Below are 22,811 nucleotides of genomic sequence, written 5' to 3'. Positions count from 1 at the left end.
AAATATTTTAGTTTGGCTGCGTAAATGTGGTGGAAAAAGCATTGCAAATTTGTAAAAAAATGTTTGTGCTAATCACGTGAAAAATGTAGATTTTTTCTGTTTTCTGCAAGCATGGCAGATATAGAAATTTTGTAGTGATAGCATGGAAAATTTAGTAAAAAAATTGGCCCAGTGGTTGGAGCGCTGTATCTTGGCTGACGGACGTTCGAACCATGTTGGCATGATTTAATCATCTTGCTCTGTTTCTTGGGTTTGAATGTTGCTTCTCATACCTTCCAAATAATGGCTCACGAAAATACTGCTATGGGCTGATTCTACAGGAGGAATGTCCTCCATTTCACCATAAATACTTTCCGAAATCACTAATTGAGAAGTGCTCATTACAAAGATTACTCCCACATTTTCAGGTTGCGACAAGTGGCGCGCTGCATGTGCGCCATTTGTCGCAACCTGGGAGTTTTTCCTTTTTCGTAGATCCGTTTATTCAAAATGTTTTATCTCTTAAACCGTGCATCCAAATCTTGAACCGTTTTCACCGTTGGATTCCTCGCGTCAAGATCTTCAAAACTAGATCCCATGTTGATAGATTTTGATGAACATTTTTTCATAAAAAAACGGACAAATAAACCGAACCGGGAGTACGGGTTCTTTCCCTTTCCGAAAGAGCACGCCTACGCCTCTTGCGAAATCACAACCGTGCCTCTCGCGGAAGAAAAAAAAAATAAAAAACGCATTTTTTCGTTTCCGAGAGGCGAAAGCACAATCATGCCTTTCGCGGAAGCAAAACCGTGCCTCTCGTGGAAGAAAATAAAAACCGAAAACACATTTTTTTTCCGTTTCCGAGAGGCACGGCCGTGACTCTGGCGAAAGCAAAACCGTGACTCTCGTAAAGAAAAAAAATAAAACGCGTTAAAATACGTTTTTTCGCATGCGTTTTTTCAAAAAAAATTGATCCAAAAGCTAAGGAAGACCGGTGGAAAACAGAAACATCGAAAAAAACAAAAAACCGTTTAAAATGCCAAAAGGCGTGTGAAAAAAATAAAAAAAAATCCGGAGGGAGCGTCTAGAGCGTGACACGTGGCAGGCGGTTGAGAGCGCGCCAAATGGCACCGATCATTATAAGGCCTTTGAAGAAGCGCTCGTCAACTAATTGCTCCTTTCTTGATCTTAATAGACCCTATTCCGTGATTTTAGTTGGGCCATGGCAGCCCGTGACCTCCTTTCCGTAGACGTAGCATCACTCCCACTTTGGTCTCTCTTTCTATAGTAGTGACCGATTTACCTTTGATACGAGTAAAAACAGATGGTCTTGCCGTGCACAAGTTCAAGGAAAATCGAGAAATAAGAAAGACAGGCTCTCCCGAGCCTTGTGAGAGTTCAGACGAATCCGGCCATTCGTTGTGTTGGCATCATGGATTTCCGGCCGTTCGATTTCGCTCCTGGACGATCTGGGCCGCCGGATCGAAACACGGCACTATTGCAATGAATAGTTACCTCTCGTTCATGCCACCGCGTGTAAATTTTTGCCCCGCCGAGGGCATAAATGGTATTTCGCGTCCTGGCCTACTACGTGTCGGCGTCTGATTCGTTGTTGGAGGGAGAGAGGTAAATATCTTCTGCCACCACCGTAATTCCATTGCCCCGCCGAGGGCGTTATGGTCTTTTCACGTGTTGACCCGTTGCGTGGTCGTCGTTGGTTGCCCCGTCGGTGGATGAGGTGAGGACAGCGGAGCCGGATCCTCTAACTTAGAGAAGCAATGTCACGGTGCTATAGTACAATCCTAGTGCAAAATGAAGAAGGAATGTTAGAGACGTTTAGTAGATTATTTACTATTAATATTTACCGTAGATTTAAATAGTCTATAATTAATCTTATTTCACCATCGAATTGTTTCTAAGCAATGATTATGAATGTACACATTAAATCTGTAATTTGCAAATTAATTTAAATTATTTTAGCCTTAGAGCAATTCCAATGGGGCGACCCATTTCGTCCGCCCGCATCCGTTTGGGTCGGCGCGGACAAAAGTGGCGGCCCAACGCGCCAACCCAAACTCAAATCTTGTCTGCCCGGCGTCCGCGTCGACCCATTTCCGGTCCAAAATTGCGCCTGGAATGCGTCGGTGCGGACGCGAAGCGGACGCGCCGCGCGTCTCCTCGCCGTCCGCCGCGTCCCCACCTGGCGGCCGTCCAACTACGACGGTCAACATAATTTATGACGACCGCCCACTTTGGGCCCACGCGTCAGCGACGGCGGTCGTCCTTTTTTAAGCCGGGCGTGCGGCGGGGCCGTCCTCATCCACTACCACTCGCCCCCCGTCCCCATCTGGCCACCCCTGCCCCCACGCCGGCAACAACCCTAGCCGCCGCCAGCATGGGTTTCTTCTCCGGCATCGGCAGCAGCCGCAAGGGCAAAGCCCCCGCCCGCCATTCCCCCCTCCCCGCCCTTCCCGCGCCGGCGCACGCTCCCCGGCAGAGGCAGCGCATCAACGTGCCGTTGCACCAGGCTGAGTGGCACTGGCACCACCGTGTGCCTCTGCCGTACCCGGACGTGACGCTGCTGCATGACTGGCATTTGGATCTGGAGAGGATCCCAGTGTCGGCGGCACCGCGGATGGCGAGGGCCCATGCGGAGGAGGTGCGGCGCCGGCGGGCGTTGCTGACGTCGGAGCAGCGCGCCGATCCGCACTTCGCCGTCGACTCGCCCAACTGGGCTCGATGGTTCGCCTGCGAGCACGAGGAGGCGAGGCGACGCGGCGTCCGCGGCGTCGACCACAGCCTGCCGCCGCCTGCGCTCGTCGTCCGCGACGAGGACCAGGAGGCCGAGGCCGCCTACCAGGCGGCCATCAAGGAGAGCGAGGAGGAGGAGCGGTGGAGGGAGGCGGACAAGGCAACTTTCGAGGCTGCCATGGCGGAGGCCATGGCCCTCTCCGCGGCGGGCGACTGCGTCGTGCCGCCGGTGGCCCCGCCATCCCTGCCCAAAGCCGAGCCGGAGGAGCCGGCCTACATCGAGCGCTACTCCTGGACCGAAGTAGTGCGCGAGTGGGTCAGCGCTCCGCCGATCTGGCTCGGGGCGACGGAGAAGCAGGAGGCGACCTACCTCGACCACTGGCGTCGCGTTCGGCTGGCCGAGGAGCGCCGGGAGGGCGAGCGCCTGCAGATGCTCGAGCGCGAGGCCGAAGAGGAGGCGCGCCAGGCCCAGGCAGCGGCGGCAAAGCCCGACATCACCGCCGTCTGGAACACGGCGTTCCCCTGGGCCGGCCCTGCGCCGACGTTGATCGACCTCACCGGTCCCGACGCAGACGCCGCCGCCGACAAGGACGCTTAGGGCAGCGCGTCGTCTAGTTTTTAGTGTTTTAGTTAATGTAATGTGGACTTTCGCCGACCTTCGTGGTCGGCTTTTATGTTTAATTAAATGCGTATATTTATTTTCAAAATGCTTGCAATACTTTTTTTTGGCGCGCCGATGAAATGGGCCAGGCCAGCGTTGGGCGCACGCGCCGACCCAAACACAGCGCCGGACGTTTGTGTCCGCCGGGCCGACCCAAACGAAAAAAAAAGACAAAAGCGCCTTCCGTTTGGGTCGGCCCGTTGAAGTTGCTCTTAATCGTATGAATTGAAAGAAGAAAAGTTAGAGTATTATAGCTTCTCTAACTTTCCTTCTTAATGTTATTAGAGGATCCAGTTCCGAGGACAGCAGCCTCTTTGTCCTCCCATTCGCCCGCCTCCCCCCTCTCTCTCCCTTGCTCCATCTCCTTTCCAAGCCGCCCGCATACCCCCTGCCATTGCGCCGCCGCCGTCGTTGACGCCCGCATCTCAGGGCGCGCCGTCGGCTCCCCAGCCCTCCTGCTCCGACCCCGCAAAGGGCTTGTCCATGGCCGGAGCGAAGGAGGAGATCCAGGCGGAGAGTGCCATCTCCATCGCCGCGACCCGCCCTCCTGTCCACGTCTCCCCACGGCTCCTTCTCTGGCAGGAGGAGCAGCCCGACGGCTGCCTCCACAGCAGCAGCAGCTCCATCACATCCCGCAGGCACCGGAAGGCGGCCGGAAGGAGGCGAGCGGCAGCCTCACCGCCGACACACTCGCTGCTGACAGCTGACGCTGGCGGTGACGACCGGACCTGGCCGTGCCCTCTCCTCTCCTTCCCGTCAGTGTCAAGGTCCAGCGGACGGCATCATGGGTGGCGTGCGTATAGGCACGGAGCCATAGACGCACACCTCTACAGCGACCCCAACGACGCCGTCGTCTCGGCGCTCCTCGCCTGCTCCTTCGACGGCCACAAGTTTGACGCGCTCAACCACCTCCTTGCCCTCATCGCGCAGGACCTCGACGTCTCCCATCTCTTCCCGTAGGTCCGCCCCCCTCCTGGACCAACATTGGCGGCCTCGACGAGGCTACCGCGGGCCGCTCCGTGCTCATCCACGGGTCCGCGTAGATCTTGCGCCCCGTCAGCAAGAAGATGGCCTTCGTCGTGCTGCGGTAGAGCATGAACGCCCTGCACGTCGCCAGGGCCAACGCCGGCGTCAGCACACAGATGGTGCGCTTTGCCACCTCCCTCAGCAAGGAGAGCGTCGTCGATGTCGAGAGCATCGTCACCCACCCCAAGGAACCCCTCAAGGCCACCACACAGCAGGTTAGTCATCTCGGCCGTCACGCCCATGTTAGATGCTGGTTTCTTATTTGTTTCGAAATTATTGTCGTCTAATTTAGAACGTGAAGTGCATGCTTGTTACATCTTCTGTTTGTTTGGGTGTTATGCTGTGCCTAGCTGATCAATTGTTTGTGTGTTCGTTTTGACTGGCAGGTCAAGGTGCAGGTTAGGAAGGTCTACTGCATAAATAGGGCGATCCCCACACTTCCGATCAACCTTGAGGATGCGGCCTGAAGCGAAGCAGAATTCGACAAGGCTGAAAAAGTATGTCCGTTTCAAATTATTTCATTTGCCTCCTTTCTCTTTGCAGGAAGAGCTCCGTTTTTGTTCTATGGTTCTTATTCTTGCCATTGTTGCAGGCTAAGGAGAAGTTGGTACTTGATCTCAAGGACATACGCTTGAACTACCGAGCTATCGATCTGCGGACACCTGCGAATCAACCAATCTTTTGCATCCAATGCCATGTTGAGAACATGAGTAGTATTTCTCCTTGTTTGCACTGACCGACTGTCACCATTCATGCAGTAAGGCACACTGCTATAACAAATGACATCTTCTGTTACGGCTAGCACCATGTGTATTGTTATTATTATTAAATAAAAGCAGGTCCGATCACTTTTTATTCTTTCATCTTAGTATTTCCATCTACCAAGCTGCAAAAGGACCTTGCACAAACCTATATTTAACATGCAGCATGAGATATTGTTCATCGAGATTATGCTTATGCTCGTGACATTCATGTTGCATATCATGCAGATTGATTTTGTTATGTATTTCTGTAGCATGCAGTGCTTATTTTCTTCTTTTGGTTCATACATGGAATGATTGCTAGATACACATGCAGAAATTCAGGGAATTTTCGTTCTACGGAGAATTTTGTCGGGATCCAGCACAGTCCAAAGTTGATTGGTGGTCCAAGTGAAGGTGGCGCATCTGTATTCAATCTGGAGTATAATGGGCAGCCTGCTTGCTTAGCACAATCTCCCCAATTATACAAGCAGATGAGCCTCTATGGTGGCTTTGGCTGCGTGCTTGAGGTTGGTCCTGTATTTAGAGCAGAAAAACACTCACAGGCATCTGTGTGAGTTTATTGGGTTGGATGCAGAGATGGAGATCACGGAGCACTACTTTGAGGTAAGGAGAAAGGTCTGGAGGAAATAAGTCTTTATTTAGTTCATTTATTGAAGTGATGGTTGTTAGGTTGATCTCTCTCCCGTTCGAACCCAACGGGTCGAACGGGCCCCTGACTCACGCCCTGATCGGGGGCGCCCAACCAAATCATGGTTGGTGGGCCCCTATGACCCGCGCTATATAAACAGAGGTGGGGGCCGGGGCACGACTTACGAGGTTAATCGCTGCCACAATCCTCACCTACAATCCCTACCGATCTAGGGTTAACGCGGTGCTCGCGGGAAGCTCCACCACCGCCGCCGTCCACTCTCTGTCCACATCGTCACCGGCCCCTACTTCACCATGGCCGGCACTGGACCGAGCTTATCCGCACCTGGAGAAGGTAGGTTCACCGGATCTACTAGCCTACACCGATCCAAGGTCTACCAATGGTATCAGCCAGATCGGGCTAGTTGATTTCGGTACAAAGAAACAAAAACAGAAAAAGAAAAAGAGATCCCCTTCCTCAAGAACCGTAACAGCAAAAAGAGGGCAAAGCCATCTCAAAGAAAAGTTGCGCCGCCGCTCCGGCCACGCCGTTCCTCTCGGTCCCGAATCGCATCGGCACGCCGAGGATCCGGGACGAAGAACACTACCCCGAAAGGGGCAAAGGGCACCACAGCCTAACCGCTCGACGGCGGCGCGCTCACCGTGAGGTGGACGCACAGCCGGCGAGGGGGGAGGCCACGGCGCCGCCACCGACCGCTCCATCTAGATCGCGGTCAAGAGCAGGGGAGCAGAGGAGGGCACTGGCGTTCCTCTCTCGTTCTCTCTGTTACAGGAAGCGCTGGGTGGAGAAAGAAAAGAAGGGGAAGGGGACAGGGTGCTCGTGCGGCACGATGGCGCGCCGCCGTCGCCGGCGGCCGGGGCGAACCCCTCTCTCTTCCTGCGGTCTCCGGCGAGGAGAGCCACAACGAGACGGCGCAAGGGGAACAGAGGACGGCGCTGCAGGCGTCTCTTTCTCTCTCTCTCCGTCAAAGGAAAGAAGGGGGAAGGGAAAGGAGGCGCGCGCGGCGCGCTGGCTTCCGCCGCCGGCGGCGGCGGCCGGGGCACTGCCCTGGTTCCCGCTGCGGGAGAGAGAGAAGAGATCAAGAGAATGGGGCGCTAGGGTTTTCGGTCGGGGGGCACTGCCCCGTTTTGTTCGAGCGAAACAACCGCCTCCTCCGATCCAATCGAACGGTACAGATCAAAACCCTAGCTCCACCCGGGCCACTGGGCCGAAAGAGAAGGGGGCCCTAGGCCATTAGACCGCCAGCGCTGGAACTTGCTGCGGGCCGTGGGCCGGATCACTCGCTCCCGGTTGGCTGCGTCCGTGTCGCGCGGGCGGCAGATTCAGTATTCTTTTTTCTTATTCTGTCCAGTCTTGGGCAAATTTCATATAGATTTTCTATTCAAATTAATCCAACGAAAATTTGTTTAGAAAATAAAAGTAAACACAAAAAGTTTCTGAAAATGAAAATAGAACATTTTCAGAAAAAGAAAAGTTCAGGAATTTTATAAAGAAAATAATAAAGTTCATTAATTCTTCTTTAATAAAAGAAAAGTTTCTGTAAAGAATAAAAAGTTCATGAATTTTTATTCATGTTTTTCCGCTGCGTAAATAATTATTAGTGCTCTTTTACAAAGAAAATAAAAGTTTAGAAAGAATTATGTTTTTAAGAGCATGTTAAAGTGATTATTAAAATGAATATGATTATGTTATTTTTATGACCAACGTTGTTAATAACATGATCATGTTTTATTATTTAAAATAAAAGTGCTCTTTTAAAAGTGAATAGAACTAAAGTAAAAGATTAAATTGTTGCTTCTCTAATGCATTTTTGAACCAAGCGGTTAAAATTTCTTAGAGAGTAAAAGAGTAGAGAATTGTTTTTGAATAGAATATTGTAAAGCTTCCGTTGCAAAATAAAAGTTTTATCCTCCAATTAAATTGGAACCAACGGGAAAATTTAATTGGAAGAAATGTTCTTAGCAATGTTTTTCCCCTATGGGTGAAATAAGATGCAGATAGTTTCCGCTATGACAAAAGAAAATATGGTATTGTTATTTTCTGACCAACGTTGATGATAACAGTGCTATAATTCTATGAGTCTTATGTTCAAAGTTTAAATCTCTGATAAATTTTGTATCAAGGTGACCAATTTTCAGAGAATGAATAAAGATCAAGAAATGCTCTTGAACTAGAGAAATTTATATTTCTTGTTCCCGCTACAATAAAGTTGATGATGATGATTAATTCTTAGCAAAGTTGTTTAATACAAATACTATCATCACATTGTTTATGAGTTATATGCATTATTTCCATTTCCGCCCAACGGTGATATGGAATTAATGTAGAAGGATGATGTTTATTCTAATTCTACCACAACAGTGATTTAGAATATAAAAGAAAGTTTTAAAAGTTTAATGTGCATTTCTTTTAACCAGACCAACGTAGGGTTATTTTTATGCCCATTATTGTTGATTATTGGCTAAGTTTTCTCAGACTAAAAGTTTTTCATGCTTTCATTCGTGAAAGCAAATGACTAGGTACTTGTGACACGAAAGTTGACCAAGAAAGGTCATAACGTGAGGGAGTATGTTCTCTCTAAAGAATGGCATCAAAAGAAAAGAGATAGATCATTGAGAGTCTTGGTTAATGAATGTCTTTCATGTACTCTCTATGAAAAGATTTTTCAGTTAACATGATTATATATGAAACAAGCAACATGCGTGTTTAATGTGACCAATGTCGGATTAAGCATGTGTGTAAAAGAGCATTCAGATTTATTCCTAAATTTGATGATTGAATATGCAGTCAAAAGAGCCAATTCTGGCATTCATATTCCCTTACAGGGAATTACCCGCATGGCGGGAAAAGTCTGGGAAAATACCTGTGTAATGGGGTAAAGCTAACATAATATTATGTCAAAAATCCCGTATGGCGGGAGAAATTCTAGCAAGAGAAAGATATGATAACTCATGTGCTTTTAATGTATCCCACTCTGAGAGAAAAGAATGGAGTAGCTGAAAGGCTCAACTATACACTTATGGATATGGTGCGCAACATGATGAGTTATTCCAACTTGCCATTGGGATTATGGATGGAGGCGCTTAAAACCGCCATTCACATTCTCAATAGAGTACCAAGCAAGTCGGTGCCCAAAACACCATATGAGCTATGGACAGGAAGGGTGCCCTCCCTACAACACTTCAGGGTGTGGGGGTGCCCTGCTGAGGCCAAAATGTTTAATCCAAACATTGCAAAGTTAGATCCAAAAACAGTAAGTTGCCACTTCATTGGCTATCCAGACAGATCAAAAGGTTTTCGTTTCTACTGCCCTGACAGATATACAAAGTTTGTAGAAAAACGAGACATGCAGTCTTCTTAGAGGACGAAATGATGAGGGGGAGCTTGGTAGCTCGGAAAATTGATCTTGAGGAGAAGAGGGTGCATGCACCTAATCCGATGATTCAGGAGCCATTTTTCTCACTACCAGTTGCAACTCCACCCATGACAGCTATGGGGGAAGACCCGGAACCTGTCCGTCAGAAGCCGACTGAACCCGTTGTTGAGCATGAAAGGGAGGTGCAACAGCAAATTTTAGAAGAAGTGCCAGAAGTTGAGGCACAAAATGTGCCTGAAACTGAGGCCCTTAGAAGGTCTACAAGACCAAGAAAGTCAGCTATTTCTACTGACTTTAAAGTTTATAACACAGAAATGGTTCATATGGAAAAAGATCCCACCTCATATGAAGAAGCCATGAGAAGCCCTCATTCATCGAAGTGGATGAAGGCAATGGAAGACGAGATGAAATCGATGAGTTCCAAAGATGTTTGGGACTTAGAGGAAATTCCCAAAGGAGCCAAAAACAGTAGGCTGTAAATGGGTCTACAAAATTAAGTATGACTCTAAAGGGAATATAGAAAAGTATAAAGCACGACTCGTGGCAAAAGGATTTACACAAAGAGAAGGGATAGATTACAACGAGACATTTTCTCCAGTCTCATGTAAGGATTCCTTCAGAATCATAATGGCATTAGTTGCTCATTTTGATTTAGAGTTACATCAAATGGATGTTAAGACGGCATTTCTGAATGGTGATTTAAAAGAAAAGGTCTACATGAAACAACCCAAGGGTTTTATCATGGAAGGCAAGGAAAATATGGGATGCCGCCTGAAGAAATCCATTTATGGATTAAGACAAGCCTCTCGGTAGTGGTATCTAAAGTTTAATCAAACGATTAAAAGTTTTGGATTTAAAGAAAATATTGAGGATAATTGCATTTATGCAATGTTTAAAAATGGGAAATATATTTTCCTAATCTTGTATGTGGATGATATCCTGCTTGCTAGTAGTGATGTTAGTCTACTACAAGAAACAAAGAAATACTTATCCTTAAATTTTGACATAACAGATCTTGGTGAAGCATCATATGTTTTGGGAATAGAAATTCACCGAGATAGGAACCATGGAGTCTTAGGACTATCTCAGAAAGCATATTTAGAAAAGGTTCTTAAAAAGTATAATATGCATGCGAGTAAAGCCACACCTGCTCCAATAGTCAAGGGCAATAGTTTTGGGAAATTCCAATGTCCCAAGAACCAGTATGAGATCGATCAAATGAAAGCAGTACCATATGCTTCGGCAGTTGGCATCTTACAGTATGCACAAGTGTGCACTCGCCCTGACTTAGCTTTTATCACCGGGGTACTCGGTAGATATCAAGAGAATCCAGGCCTAGAGCACTGGAAGATGGTAAAGAAAGCATTGCGTTATGCGCAAGGCACGAAGGACTACATGCTAATATACAGGAGAAGTGATTCCCTAGAGATAAAAGGGTATTCAGACGCAGATTTTGTGGGGGACAGAGATGATAGAAAATCCACGTCAGGATACATATTCACCCTTGCTGGGGGAGCTATTTCGTGGAAAAGCTCCAAACAGTCGATAGTTGCATCATCCACGATGTATGCAGAATTCATAGCATGCTTCGAAGCCACGGGGCAGGCGATATGGCTAAAGAAATTTGTACCCGACTTGAAAGTGGTAGATTGTATTCACAAACCTCTAAAGATGTAGTGTGATAACCAGCCCGCAGTATTCTATGCTCACAACAACAAGTCGAGTAATGCTGCCAAAACAATAGAGATAAGGTATTATGTTGTGAAAGATAAAATCCAGGATCAAACTATAAGTCTCGAGCATATAAGGACAAAAGATATGCTTGCGGATCCGCTAACGAAAGGCTTACCACCCAGTGTGTTCAAGGAACATTTAGCCGGCATGGGTTTAAGGGAAAGCCTTATGATTCCTGGATAGGCCCAAAAGGAACAGAATTTGTTTCTAAACATAACGTATGTTGTACCTGTATGATTCTATCGGCAATTAAGCTGTGACGATGAAACATGCTCTATGTACCAATATGTGATGAAACAAATAAACTAGAAAGTATAAAGTTAAAAGTAAAGTTGAGATCAAGGGGGAGAATGTTAGGTTGATCTCTCTCCCGTTCGAACCCAACGGGTCGAACGGGCCCCTGACTCGCGCCCTGATCGGGGGCGCCCAACCAAACCATGGTTGGTGGGCCCCTGTGACCCGCGCTATATAAACAGAGGTGGGGGCCGGGGCACGACTTACGAGGTTAATCGCTGCCACAATCCTCACCTACAATCCCTACCGATCTAGGGTTAGCGCGGTGCTCACGGGAAGCTCCACCACCGCCGCCGTCCACTCTCTGTCCACATCGTCACCGGCCCCTACTTCACCATGGCCGGCACTGGACCGAGCTTATCCGCACTTGGAGAAGGTAGGTTCACCGGATCTACTAGCCTACACCGATCCAAGGTCTATCAATGGTGACCTTTGAGAACCATAGGCATGTCCTGTTGTAGCATGTTTCTCTGTCGTGTTATGTCTCCACATTATACATGAATGTTGCAAATATCACTCTACTTTAGCCCCTGTTCTAAGCATTGAAATTTATTCCAACGATTAGTTTCCGTAGGGAGAACAATATAAGAGATGCACATCTGAAAAGATTGCTGATGATCAGTTATTTTCTTCTGCGCCATTTGATAGGTAAATCTGTTGTATTTATATATTGATGTTCTTATTGTGCTTGATAAAAAATTTGACACCTATCTTGTGGGTTTAGGCCAAGCAACGGGCTTCGGAATACGGAACAACCAAAAAATACCCAAATATATCAACACTCGTGTTACAGAGGTGTTCCAAGTTAAAAAAATCCAGAAACATTGGAAAGGAAAACTGTAAGGTTAGACATCTGAGACATTATTCATTTTGATGGGCTTAATGATGCTCATTGCTCTGCAATTCTTGACAGTATAATAGTTTTGATATAAATCTTATATATTGAAAACAGGATGCTTTACTGAATAATGAGAAGGTTCCCAATTTTTCTGATACTGTAACTACTCCACTATCGCTGCCAGCTCGCCTGATTCCTCTACCCAGCACGAGAAGATGAAGGAGAAATTGTGCAGCCTCCATCCCTGTCCAACGTGTTGTGCGTTGCAGGAGGAGAGAGCGGACGCTGGACTGGCAACAAGCCGAGGTGAGCCCCCTCCTCCTTTCCCTGCATCTTTTTTCTTTGGGAGATGCCGCCTTTTCTTGACTTGGCCTGCTGTCATGCCATGCGTGTGTCCATGTCCAGGTTGGAACGGTGATGGTGGCTGGAGCTGGACAAACCGCGCCGGCAACAAGCACAGTTCCTCATCTTTGCCTCCAACGAAAAGGATCATCTGGTGACGAACACCTCCTCCTCTTCTCTGTATGTGTTGGGTATTTTGCTGGTAGATAGATAGAAGTTGTTTCAGGACAGGGTATTTTGCTGGGGAAGCAGACTCTGTGGTCTGTATTGTATGTGCCTGTAAAATTGTTTACTGCTATTGCAACCGAAGCTAGCTCTGTATAAAAGGGCTTTTGGCTGTTTAAGGTTCCACTGAAAAGTATGTTCACTTCAATCCATATCTTAGCTACAGTCTGTTGTGCTATACTAAAATATGCCTAGAAAATACATGGCCTATAAATGATATAGTTGTTTCGGTCAGGAAAATACATGGCCTGTTTTCTGTGCCCATTGTCTTTCTTAGGGTTTCTAAAGCCACAAGGATAAAAAATGAATCTGATGGTCATTTTATTCACTGACGATGATAACATTTCTGCTATAGTTTCGTTGACTATACAGATTTCCTTCTAAACTATAAGATCCATGTCTATCTTCATGAGCGAGCTATCATAACTCCCAACCATTTATGTGGCTGTCAAAGTCAATATTTTTTATCCTGTCAATGGTCCCTCAGAACAGACGAGAGTATTTGAGCTTTGATTCAATGGCTAATTCCGATGATGTTAAAAGAAAGCACTGTGTTACATCCACCTGAGTTCTGAATGCTATTTCTCTGATCAATTTTCTTGAACCTAACGTATTGTTATCATCAGAGAGCTTGCCGATTGTACATTCAAGCTATAGGAGAGGTTGTTTGCATACCAGATATAATTGATGCTTTAGAAAACCAAATGGCCTTTCACTTTGAAAAGATGATGATTTCCTGTCCGACTATGTTATTCCATGACAATAAATATGAATCAGGGTTAGACATTGTCCTTTGTTGGAATATATATCTGAACAATCATGTTCTATCCATGGACAGTTGTATGTTGTTGTGTCGCGGGTCATATTGAAAAAGTCCCTAAAATTACTTATGAAAGATAAAGATGGAAAATGTATGGAGACTCAGAACATTTTTTCCCAGGTTTCTGCCTCAACTGCCCCCTTTTAAGTTTATGGACATGGCCCTATAATAATTAGTAGTAGCCTGCGTTGTATTGTCTTTAACAGTATATCCTCGGATACATAATTTTTTTTCTTTTCTCTTTGGCTACTGAATTTTATTGCTATTCTTCATATTTTAAGAAATTACTTTAGGATACTTCTGCATTTTGGAGAATGCCTGTTCTACAATAAATATATCCAGTACGGATGATGCGATCTCTCCTCTGTATGATATTGTTTGTACAGTCTGTTCTATTGGGAAAGAGGTTATTCTCTATGATCATTAGATTTCCATTGTGTATTGTTATCCTCTGTCATTAGATATTGTGTCTTGTAGCCTGTTTTCCTGATGTTTATTTGAATCTGTTTTTTTTTTATCCACAGATGAAGCCCATCCATTTGTCCGTTCTTTGTCAGGGTCACAAAGTCGTTGTACCAGGATTCTTCCCTTTGTAAATATGAAAGCAGGTTGTACAATCTATTCACAGACTTGCTCTGCTGCTTTGTAGCCCAACTGATTATGTACTCTTGATCGTCCTCATTGCATCTGTCAACTTCATCGTGAATCGTCTCTTTATCTTAAGGCTGTACTCGCTGTGCTAGAATGATCAGATGATATAGTAAATACAGCTTTTCTCTCTACAAGGTTCAGATCATAAGGAATGTCATGTCCTGTGAACCAGGTTCAGTACGTTGTTTATCAAATATATTCCTGTTTCTTGTTCAGAATGTGATGCTCCGTTGGATCTTGCTCCAGTTCAGATAATCAGTAGTGCATATTTTGGCTGATATTTCTACTACAGAGCACTTCGTGGCGATGGATAAATCTCGTTCTTATTCAAAGTGTTGGACGGGTTGGGTTTCTTGTTTGAAGAGACTTGCATTGTTGACTATTATAGCTTTTTTCTGTCTAACTTAAGAAGTGTAACATATTTTTAAAATATTACTGTAATTTCGAAATCTGTTCACATGTTTAAAAAATGTTCGCCCAATTTTAGAAGTGTCTGCACATCTCTATACAAATGTTCATGCATATTCTTTAAAATGTTTTTGCAACTTGAAAAACAGTGCACTTTTCTAAAAAACATATAGATAATTTAAAAGTATCCATTTGCTTCAAAATGTTTAGGTGATTTTAAAACATGTTCAACTACCTTTTTTAAATGCTCTTGAAATTTAAAATCTGTCATGTGTTTCAAAACAATAATAATATTTGATTTTCTGTTCGCGGTGATTGACGTAATTTAAGAGTGCTTCCTTATATCTATTTTCACGCCGTTTCCCCAACCGGCTCGCCCGACATTTGGCCAGACAACGCGCGGCAAGCCGCGCCCCTGTCTATAGATTGTCCTTGGGATTTCCTTTGCAGTCTGCTGAATGGATTGTAAATACGACTACCTTCGGCCATTATTCTTTGTACAATGCATACAGTGGTTCGCTGGTGTATCTAATTTTTTCTTGCTGGATTGTCGTGTTATGCGGTTTGCCTTTCCTGTTCTGTATTTTGCATAGGCTTTAAGAAGGGTAAGGTACAGAATCGCAAGTGCATTGTCTATACAGAAATCATGATATGCCATATATCGTGAAGTGGCGCCTATGAAGTTTACTGGCAAGGCAGTTGAACGAAGACATCTATTAGTATGCTTCGGCAACCGCTGGGAGGCAGACGGACAGATGGGTGGCGTCGAAGGAGACGCCTCGGAACCGCTTGCCATCAATGCGGGCGGCAGACGGACGGATGGGCGGCCGTTGTGTCATTTGAACGCGCATCAGTCGCCTGCATCGGGAAGCGACGCTCGCGGCGCTCTCTCGGCTGGCAAGCCGCTTCAATGCCGGCGCCAGTGAGCGGCCGCGGCCGCGGCCGCTCAGGATGGGCATGAATCCGAGCCCTGACGCTCTGCAGGAGTGCTGACTGAAAACACGCGGGAGGGTTGAGGGGGTTTTGGTGGGCCAAGGTGGTCAGAAACTGGCTTGGAATCGGTTCGGACTCCCACAACCCCCAACCCCCCCCCCCCCCCCCCCCCCCCCAAACACACACACACTTTTGTCTCCAATTTGCGGGAAAAATTGTGTCCGGACCGCTCTGCGGACTGTTACAGTGCCGCGTTGAATGGCTTCCGCGGTCGGAATGGTTGCGGGGGATTTACGGGTAGGCGTTAGAGATGCCCTAATACACGTGGAAAATACATATTGTACCCGAACTGGACAAATACATAAATCTGGAAAAATATTAAATACACCTAAATAACACATATAACATTGAACAAGGTAAATATATAAATCAAGGAAAATATCATATACACGTGAATGGTAAATATAGCACCGAAACAGGACAAATACATAAAGTTGAGAAAATATCAAATACAAGCGAGCGGTGGCTTTGTTAGACAAATAAACCGTGGCTCGGCCAGGGCGAGTTAGGCGCGCGTGCGTGTGGGTGCCAGACGAGCCGGGCATAGTCAGGGCCGCAGCTGCGTGTGTGTAGCAGCCGTGTTGGCACAAGCAAAAATGTAGCCATTGTGATAGCCAAGGAAGAGAGCCTATGGCAAAGCCTGTTTGTGTCCTTCTCGTTCTTCTTTCTTCTACCTCCGTCCAGCTGTGAGAGAGAGCTAGCTAGGGCTGCGCCAACAATTGGTATCAGAGCTTCGGTTCGGGCGATCACCGACGACCATGGCGCTCGTCCCATATGGCGGAGGCGCGGGCGGATCGGCGTTGATGGCGATGCCGATGCTCACGGTGGACAACTACACCGTCTGGGCGATCAAGGCGCAGGCCATCCTCGACGTGCACACCGTGTGGGAGGCGGTGGCGCCGGGCGATGCGGCGGTGAACGCGCGGAAGGACAAGACGGCGCGCGCGTTGCTGCTCGGAGCACTACCGGAGGACGTGTTGCTGCAGGTGTCGATGAAGCTCACCGCCAGGGAGGTATGGGACTCCTTGAAGGTGAGGTTCGTCGGCGCCGATCGGGGCCGCGCGGCGAGGCTGGCGACGCTGCGCGGCGAATTCGACCGCCTTGGCGGACGGCGAGGAGCTCGACATGTACGGCGGGAGGCTCGCGGCGATGGCGGCGAGGTACGCCAACCTCGGGGAGACGCTGGGCGACGCAGCACTTGTCAAGAAGTTGCTGGATACGGTGCCGGATCGCCTCTTCCCCGTCGTCGCCGGCATCGAGCAGTTCCACGACGTGACGACGATGGCGTTCGACGAGGCGCTCGGGCGGCTGCGCGCGTTCGACGAGCGTGTTCGGCGCCGTGGACAAGACGGCGGCGAGCGCGGCGGGGAGCAGCTTCTCATGACGGCGGCGCAGTGGGCAGCGCGGGAGCGTCGGCACGGCGGAGCTCAGGACGACGACGACATGCGGAGCCAGGCGTCGGGCTTCGGCGGCAATCGGCATGGGCGCTGTTACAAGTGCGGCGAGCGCGGGCACTTCAAGCGCGACTGCCCCCAGCTGCGGAGGGAACCGGCGGCGGAGCGCGCGCCGCTGGCGGACGTCGTCGGGGTCGAAGACGGCGGACTCCTCTGAGCCACGGCTTAGGGGGTGAATGTTAGACAAATAAACCGTGGCTCGGCCAGGGCGAGTCAGGCGCGCGTGCGTGCGGGTGCCAGACGAGCCGGGCATAGTCAGGGCCGCAGCTGCGTGTGTGTAGCAGCACGTGTACGTGCGCGCGTGTGAGCTTGTTGCCGATGGAGCCGGAGGAGAACGCGTCCAGGGCTGTTGGTGGCCGCGTCGTCCGCGTACGGGCGCGACGGGAGCGCAGGCCAGGTATGGCGTGGAACGCGGGATGTGGGCGACTGGGAGCGCCGTATGGAGCGGCGTGGCGTGCGTACGAGCGCACGTATAAAGGCTCGCTAGCCTCTGTGTATCGGCAGGTGGTTTTAGTAGTTGAGTTCATGCTCAGGAAATAAAACTAAGTGGCCGTTCGTGCGGCCGGCGGTGTTCGTGCGCCGGGCAAAATCCTGCTGTGTCCTTCTCGTTCTTCTTTCTTCTACCTCCGTCCAGCTGTGAGAGAGAGCTAGCTAGGGCTGCGCCAACAGGCTTATTTTAATTAGCAGCAACTCCACCACCAAGAGAACTACGCACACATCTACGCTTCTGTATGTGAGCGTGTACATAGCTTAATGCAAGGTCTTTATGGCAAAATTCACACATCAGGTCAAGTGATCTTGAACACTCCAATCTCCTCCTTGAGCCCCAGCGCCTTCCACACGGCCGGTGATGCGTCTACGTCGTTGTATGGGCACAGTGGCTCGAAGTTGTGCTCGGTGTCGCAGCCATACACCGAGTCGCACTCGTCGACGACCTTGGACAGTACGGCACGCCCGTTCCCATTGATGTGGATCATCTTGTTGCACCTACGCTTGCCGTCCAGGCATAGCCACCCCGTGGACAGCGCCACCGCCAGCTCGGTGTCCTAGTGGAAGCGGTTCTCGCAGAATGATTTGTCGCCGCCGTCTCCACCTCGTGCGAAGCTGTCCAGAGTTAGGATCACCGGCGTGTCGGCCGACAACGGGGGCGAGCACCTGAATTGTGGGTAGCGCTGACCGTCTTTACAGCAGACCGAGCCGTGATCCCTGATGTAGTCGCCGGATTTGCCACGCAGGAAGCCACTGATGTGGCACTTGTCATGACGGTGGCTGGTCTCTGTAGTAACATTCGCGCTTGCTACGGGCGCGGAGACGCCATGGACGCGGAGGTGTGACAGGAACATCACGAGAGCAAACATAGCTAGTAGCATCTTCAAGTTAGCCATGTTTGTGAGGTACTCACGTTCCTTGCAAATCTGCAATTTGTGCTTGTGCGTTTGTGAGGATATATTGGTTGATCCATGTTCTTTATATAGGGTCCAAGCCCTAAGGAGCAGCAACAGCTCATCTAACTGGGTACGCTAATTCAGTCTCGTTTCTTCGGGTTTGTAACCCAGAGATGGTAGATGTTCTGCAACCTTCAGGCTTGTAACATTTGGCCATGTAGCATATACTTTTAAACAGCCGTTTCTTCTTTATTTTAGGGAATGAACTTTTGGCATGGAGCTTCCATTAATACAAATGTAACTCACAGGTGATTAACCTTATATCTAATTTTGCTTGTAATTTTCTATTTGGTGTTACCCAAAGTGCTTTGTCATTCCAACAACTACCTTCGAGACCCTTCTCAATACCATGTGCTTTTTTTAGGGAGGCACCAGAATAATCGGTTTTTGGAAAAACTCAGAAATCTTGGTGTTTTACCGCCCAAAAAATTCAAATGAATTTTGAATTCTATTTTATTGGGTATTAATATAAGTATGTAACATGTAAATCATCAAATATGGTAGAGCATGCCCCAGTGGGAAATAAACTTTAGTTCCTGGGTGTATATACACCTGATATAGAAAAAAAATCACAAAAGTTTTGATTTTTTTACAATAAACTTGACTTTTTTTGAACTAATTCAGTCTCTTTCTTCGGTTTTGCAACCAATAGATGGTTGGTGTTCTGCAAACTTCGGGCTTGTAACATTTGGGTGTGCAACAAATATTTTTATACAACCGCCTTTTTTGTTTCAGTGAATGGAATTTTGGCATGGAGCTTCTATTAATAGTCATTTGTGAACATCCCCGTGGACAGCGCCACCACCAGCTCAGTGTCCTTGTGGAAGCGGTTGTCGCAGAACGATTTGCCGCCGCCGTCTCCTCCTCGTGCGAAGCTGTTCAGACTTAGGATCGCCGGCGTGTCGGCCGACACCGGGGGCGAGCACCTGAATTGCGGGTAGCGGTCACCGTCTTTACAGCAGACCGAGTCGTGATCCCTGTTGTAGTCGCCGGATTTTCCATGCAGGAAGCCACTGATGTGGCAACTGCCGCGAAGATGTTTGGTCTCTGTAGCAATGTTCGCGCTGCTGCCCACGGACACGGAGATACCATGGACACGGAGCTGTGACAGGAACATCACGAGAGCAAACATAGCTAATAGCTTCTTCAAGTTAGCCATGTCTGTGAGGTACTCATGTTGCTTGCAAATCTGCAATTTGTGCTTGTGCGTTTGTGAGGATATATTGGTTGATCCATGTTCTTAATATAGCGCCCAAGCCCCAAGGAACAACAACTAGGTTATCTAATTTAGTCTCGTTTCTTCAGTTTTGTAACCCAGAGATGGTTGATGTTCTGCAACCTTCGGGCCTGTAACATTTGGGCGTTCAACATATACTTTTAAACAACAGTCACTTCTTTATTTTAGTGAATGAACTTTTGGCATGGAGCTTCCATTAATAGTCGAGGTGGAGACATGCGTGAACATCCGACTGAATGACATGCACAGTGAAGTATTATAAGTAACTAGTTGAGACTATCTGCACCAAGAGTGATGTACGTTTCCTACTTGTATTATTACTAGGGGATGGAAGCCGCCAAGATTAAGGTCTAGCTCGGTAACATCAGAATAACATAAAGATAGATTGAATTGTTACAAATGTAACTCACTTGTGATTAACCTTGTATCTAAATTTTCTTGTAATGTTCTATTTGGTGTTACTTAAAGCGCTTTGTAATTCCAGCAGCTACCTTCCACGCCCTTCTCCATACCAGGTGTTTTTTGGGAGGCACCGGAAGAATCGGTTTTGGAAAAACTCAGAAATCTCGGTATTTTACCGCCCATAGAATTTAAATGAATTTTGAATTCTATTTTATTGGGTATAAATATATTTATGTAACCGGTAAATCATCAAATATGGTAGAGCATGCCCCGGTGGGAAATACCCTTTAGTTCCTGGGTGTATATACACCTCACATAGAAAATAATAATGATAATAATAAGTCACAAAAGTTTGGAATTTTTTTACAATAAATTTGACTTGCTTTTGCACTAATTCAGTCTCTTTCTTTGGTTTTGCAACCAACAGATGGTTGGGTGTTCTGCAACCGTCGGGCTTATAACAATTGGGTGTGCAACAAATATTTTTAAACAACCGCCTTCTTTGTTTCAGTGAATGGAATTTTGGCATGGAGCTTCCATTAATAGTCATTTGTGAATAACCGAGTGAATGAAATTCACGGGAAAGTAGTGCAACTAACTAACTAGTTTAGACTATCCGTATGAGTGACATACGTTTCCAAATTTCTTATATTATATATGGGATGGAATCCACCAAGATTAAGGTGTAGCTCGGCAACATCAAAGTAATACACCACCGGATTAAATTATTACAAATGTAACGCACTAGAGTTTCCCTCTGTATATTCACTGGCAATTTGTTGTTTCGTGGTACTCAAAGCGCTTTTTAATTTCACCAGCTCCATCCATATCGTTTAGGGTTCTCTTTTTTCTCAATACTGGTGTTTCTTTCTAGGAGGCGCTGAAAGAACCGATTCTAGGAACAACTCAAAAATTATCGAGTTTTACCGCCAGAAGAATTCAATGTTTTTGTGTATAAATAGTGAAATATATGTCTATGACGAGCATAACATCACATATGGTAGTGTGTGTGTGTTTGTGTGTGTGTGTGTACTCAGTCATATATGCAAGGTCTTGTTGAACTAAAAGTTGATGTATTCGCCAATTTCATTTCATACTATACCCAAACTGGGCAAATACATAAATCTCAAAAATATTAAATACACGTAAATAATACATATAGCATCGAAACAAGGTAAATACATAAATCAAGAAAAATATCATATACATGTGAATCGTAAATATAGCACCGAGACAGGACAAATACATAAAGTTGTGAAAATATCAAATACAAGCGAGTGGTGGCTTTTTTTAATTAGCAGCAGCTCCACCACCAAGAGAACAACCCACACATCTACGCTTCCGCATATCTGTGTGTACATAGCTTAATGCAAGGTCTTCATGGCATAGCTCACACATCAGACCAAGTGATCTTGAACACTCCAATCTCCACCTTGAGCCCTAGCGCCTTCCACACGGCCGGTGATGCGTCTACGTCATTGTATGGGCACGGTGGCTCGAAGTTGTGCTCGGCGTCGCAGCCGTACACCGAGTCGCACTCGTCGACGACCTTGGCCAGCACGGCACGCCCGTTCCCGTTGATGCGGATCATCTTGTTGCACCTGCGCTTGCCGTCCAAGCGCAACCACCCCGTGGACAGCGCCACCACCAGCTCGGTGTCCTTATGGAAGCAGTTGTCGCAGAACGATTTGCCGCCGCCGTCTCCACCTCGTGCGAAGCTGTTAAGAGTTAGGATCTCCGGTGTGTCGGCCGACACCGGGGGCGAGCACCTGAATTGCGGGTAGCGGTGACCGTCTTTACAGCAGACCGAGCCGTGATCCCTGTTGCAGTCGCCGGATTTGCCATGCAGGAAGCCACTGATGTGGCACCTGCCGCGAAGATGTTTGGTCTCCGTAGTAACGTTCGCGCTGCTGCCCACGGAGACGGAGACACCATGGACGCAAAGCTGTGACAGGAACATCACGAGAGCAAACATAGCTAATAGGTTCTTCAAGTTAGCCATGTCCGTGAGGTACTCACGTTGCTTGCAAATCTGCAATTTGTGCTTGTGCGTTTGTGAGAATATATTGGTTGATCCATGTTCTTTATATAGGGCCCAAGCCCCAAGGAACAGCAACTGGGTTATCTAATTCAGTCTCGTTTCTTCGGTTTTGTAACCCAGAGATTCTTCGGTTTTGTAACCCAGTGATGGTTGATGTTCTGCAACCTTCGGGCTTGTAACATTTGGGCATGCAACATATGCTTTTAAACAACCGTCTCTTCTTTATTTTATTGAATGAACTTTTGGCATGGAGCTTCCATTAATAGCCGAGGTGGAGGCATGCGTGAACATCCGAGTGAATGACATGCATAGTGAAGTAGTGTAAAGTAACTAGTTGAGACTATCTGTATCAAGAGTGATGTACGTTTCCTACTTGTATTATATCTGTTTCCTACTTGTATTATATCTGGGGGATGGAAGCCGCCAAGATTAAGGTCTAGCTCGGTAACATCAGAATAACAAAAAGATAGATTGAATTGTTACAAATGTAACTCACTTGTGATTAACCTTGTATCTAATTTTTCTTGTAATGTTCTATTTGGTGTTACTCAAAGCGTTTTGTAATTCCAGCAGCTACCTTCCACGCCCTTCTCCATACCAGGTGTTTTTTTGGGAGGCACCAGAAGAATCGGTTTTTGGAAAAACTCAGAAATCTCGGTATTTTATCGCCCAAAGAATTCAAATGTATTTTGAATTCTGTTTTATTGGGTATAAATATAAG

The 22,811-nt window shown here is 47.2% G+C and overlaps 3 protein-coding genes and 2 pseudogenes across 3 annotated transcripts; 2 read left to right on the top strand and 3 right to left on the bottom strand.

The window, feature by feature from the left end:
• The first annotated feature begins 3,689 nt into the window (after positions 1–3,689).
• Positions 3,690–5,311, top strand: LOC109746680 (aspartate--tRNA ligase 2, cytoplasmic-like). The gene is made up of 3 exons (XM_073498709.1): positions 3,690–4,632; positions 4,804–4,914; positions 5,010–5,311. Exons 1-2 carry the CDS (start codon positions 4,486–4,488, stop codon positions 4,882–4,884), a joined length of 228 nt encoding a protein of 75 aa, XP_073354810.1. The 5' UTR covers positions 3,690–4,485; the 3' UTR covers positions 4,885–4,914; positions 5,010–5,311.
• A 10,958-nt stretch (positions 5,312–16,269) lies between these two features.
• Positions 16,270–17,122, top strand: LOC141023084 (uncharacterized; annotated as a pseudogene).
• A 631-nt stretch (positions 17,123–17,753) lies between these two features.
• On the bottom strand, positions 17,754–18,350 carry LOC141022450 (putative ripening-related protein 4; annotated as a pseudogene).
• An 823-nt stretch (positions 18,351–19,173) lies between these two features.
• Positions 19,174–19,569, bottom strand: LOC141023083 (putative ripening-related protein 4). The gene has a single exon (XM_073499392.1). The coding sequence runs from the start codon at positions 19,567–19,569 to the stop codon at positions 19,174–19,176; it is 396 nt and encodes a 131-aa protein (XP_073355493.1).
• Positions 19,570–21,439: 1,870 nt separating this feature from the next.
• On the bottom strand, positions 21,440–22,051 carry LOC109746661 (putative ripening-related protein 4). The gene has a single exon (XM_045228752.2). It carries the CDS (start codon positions 22,049–22,051, stop codon positions 21,440–21,442), a length of 612 nt encoding a protein of 203 aa, XP_045084687.2.
• Positions 22,052–22,811: the final 760 nt, after the last annotated feature.

This window comes from Aegilops tauschii, chromosome 5 (assembly GCF_002575655.3).
Source record: "Aegilops tauschii subsp. strangulata cultivar AL8/78 chromosome 5, Aet v6.0, whole genome shotgun sequence".
In the NCBI taxonomy this organism is placed as follows: domain Eukaryota; kingdom Viridiplantae; phylum Streptophyta; class Magnoliopsida; order Poales; family Poaceae; genus Aegilops; species Aegilops tauschii.
This window is presented reverse-complemented; position numbering and strand designations above follow the sequence as displayed.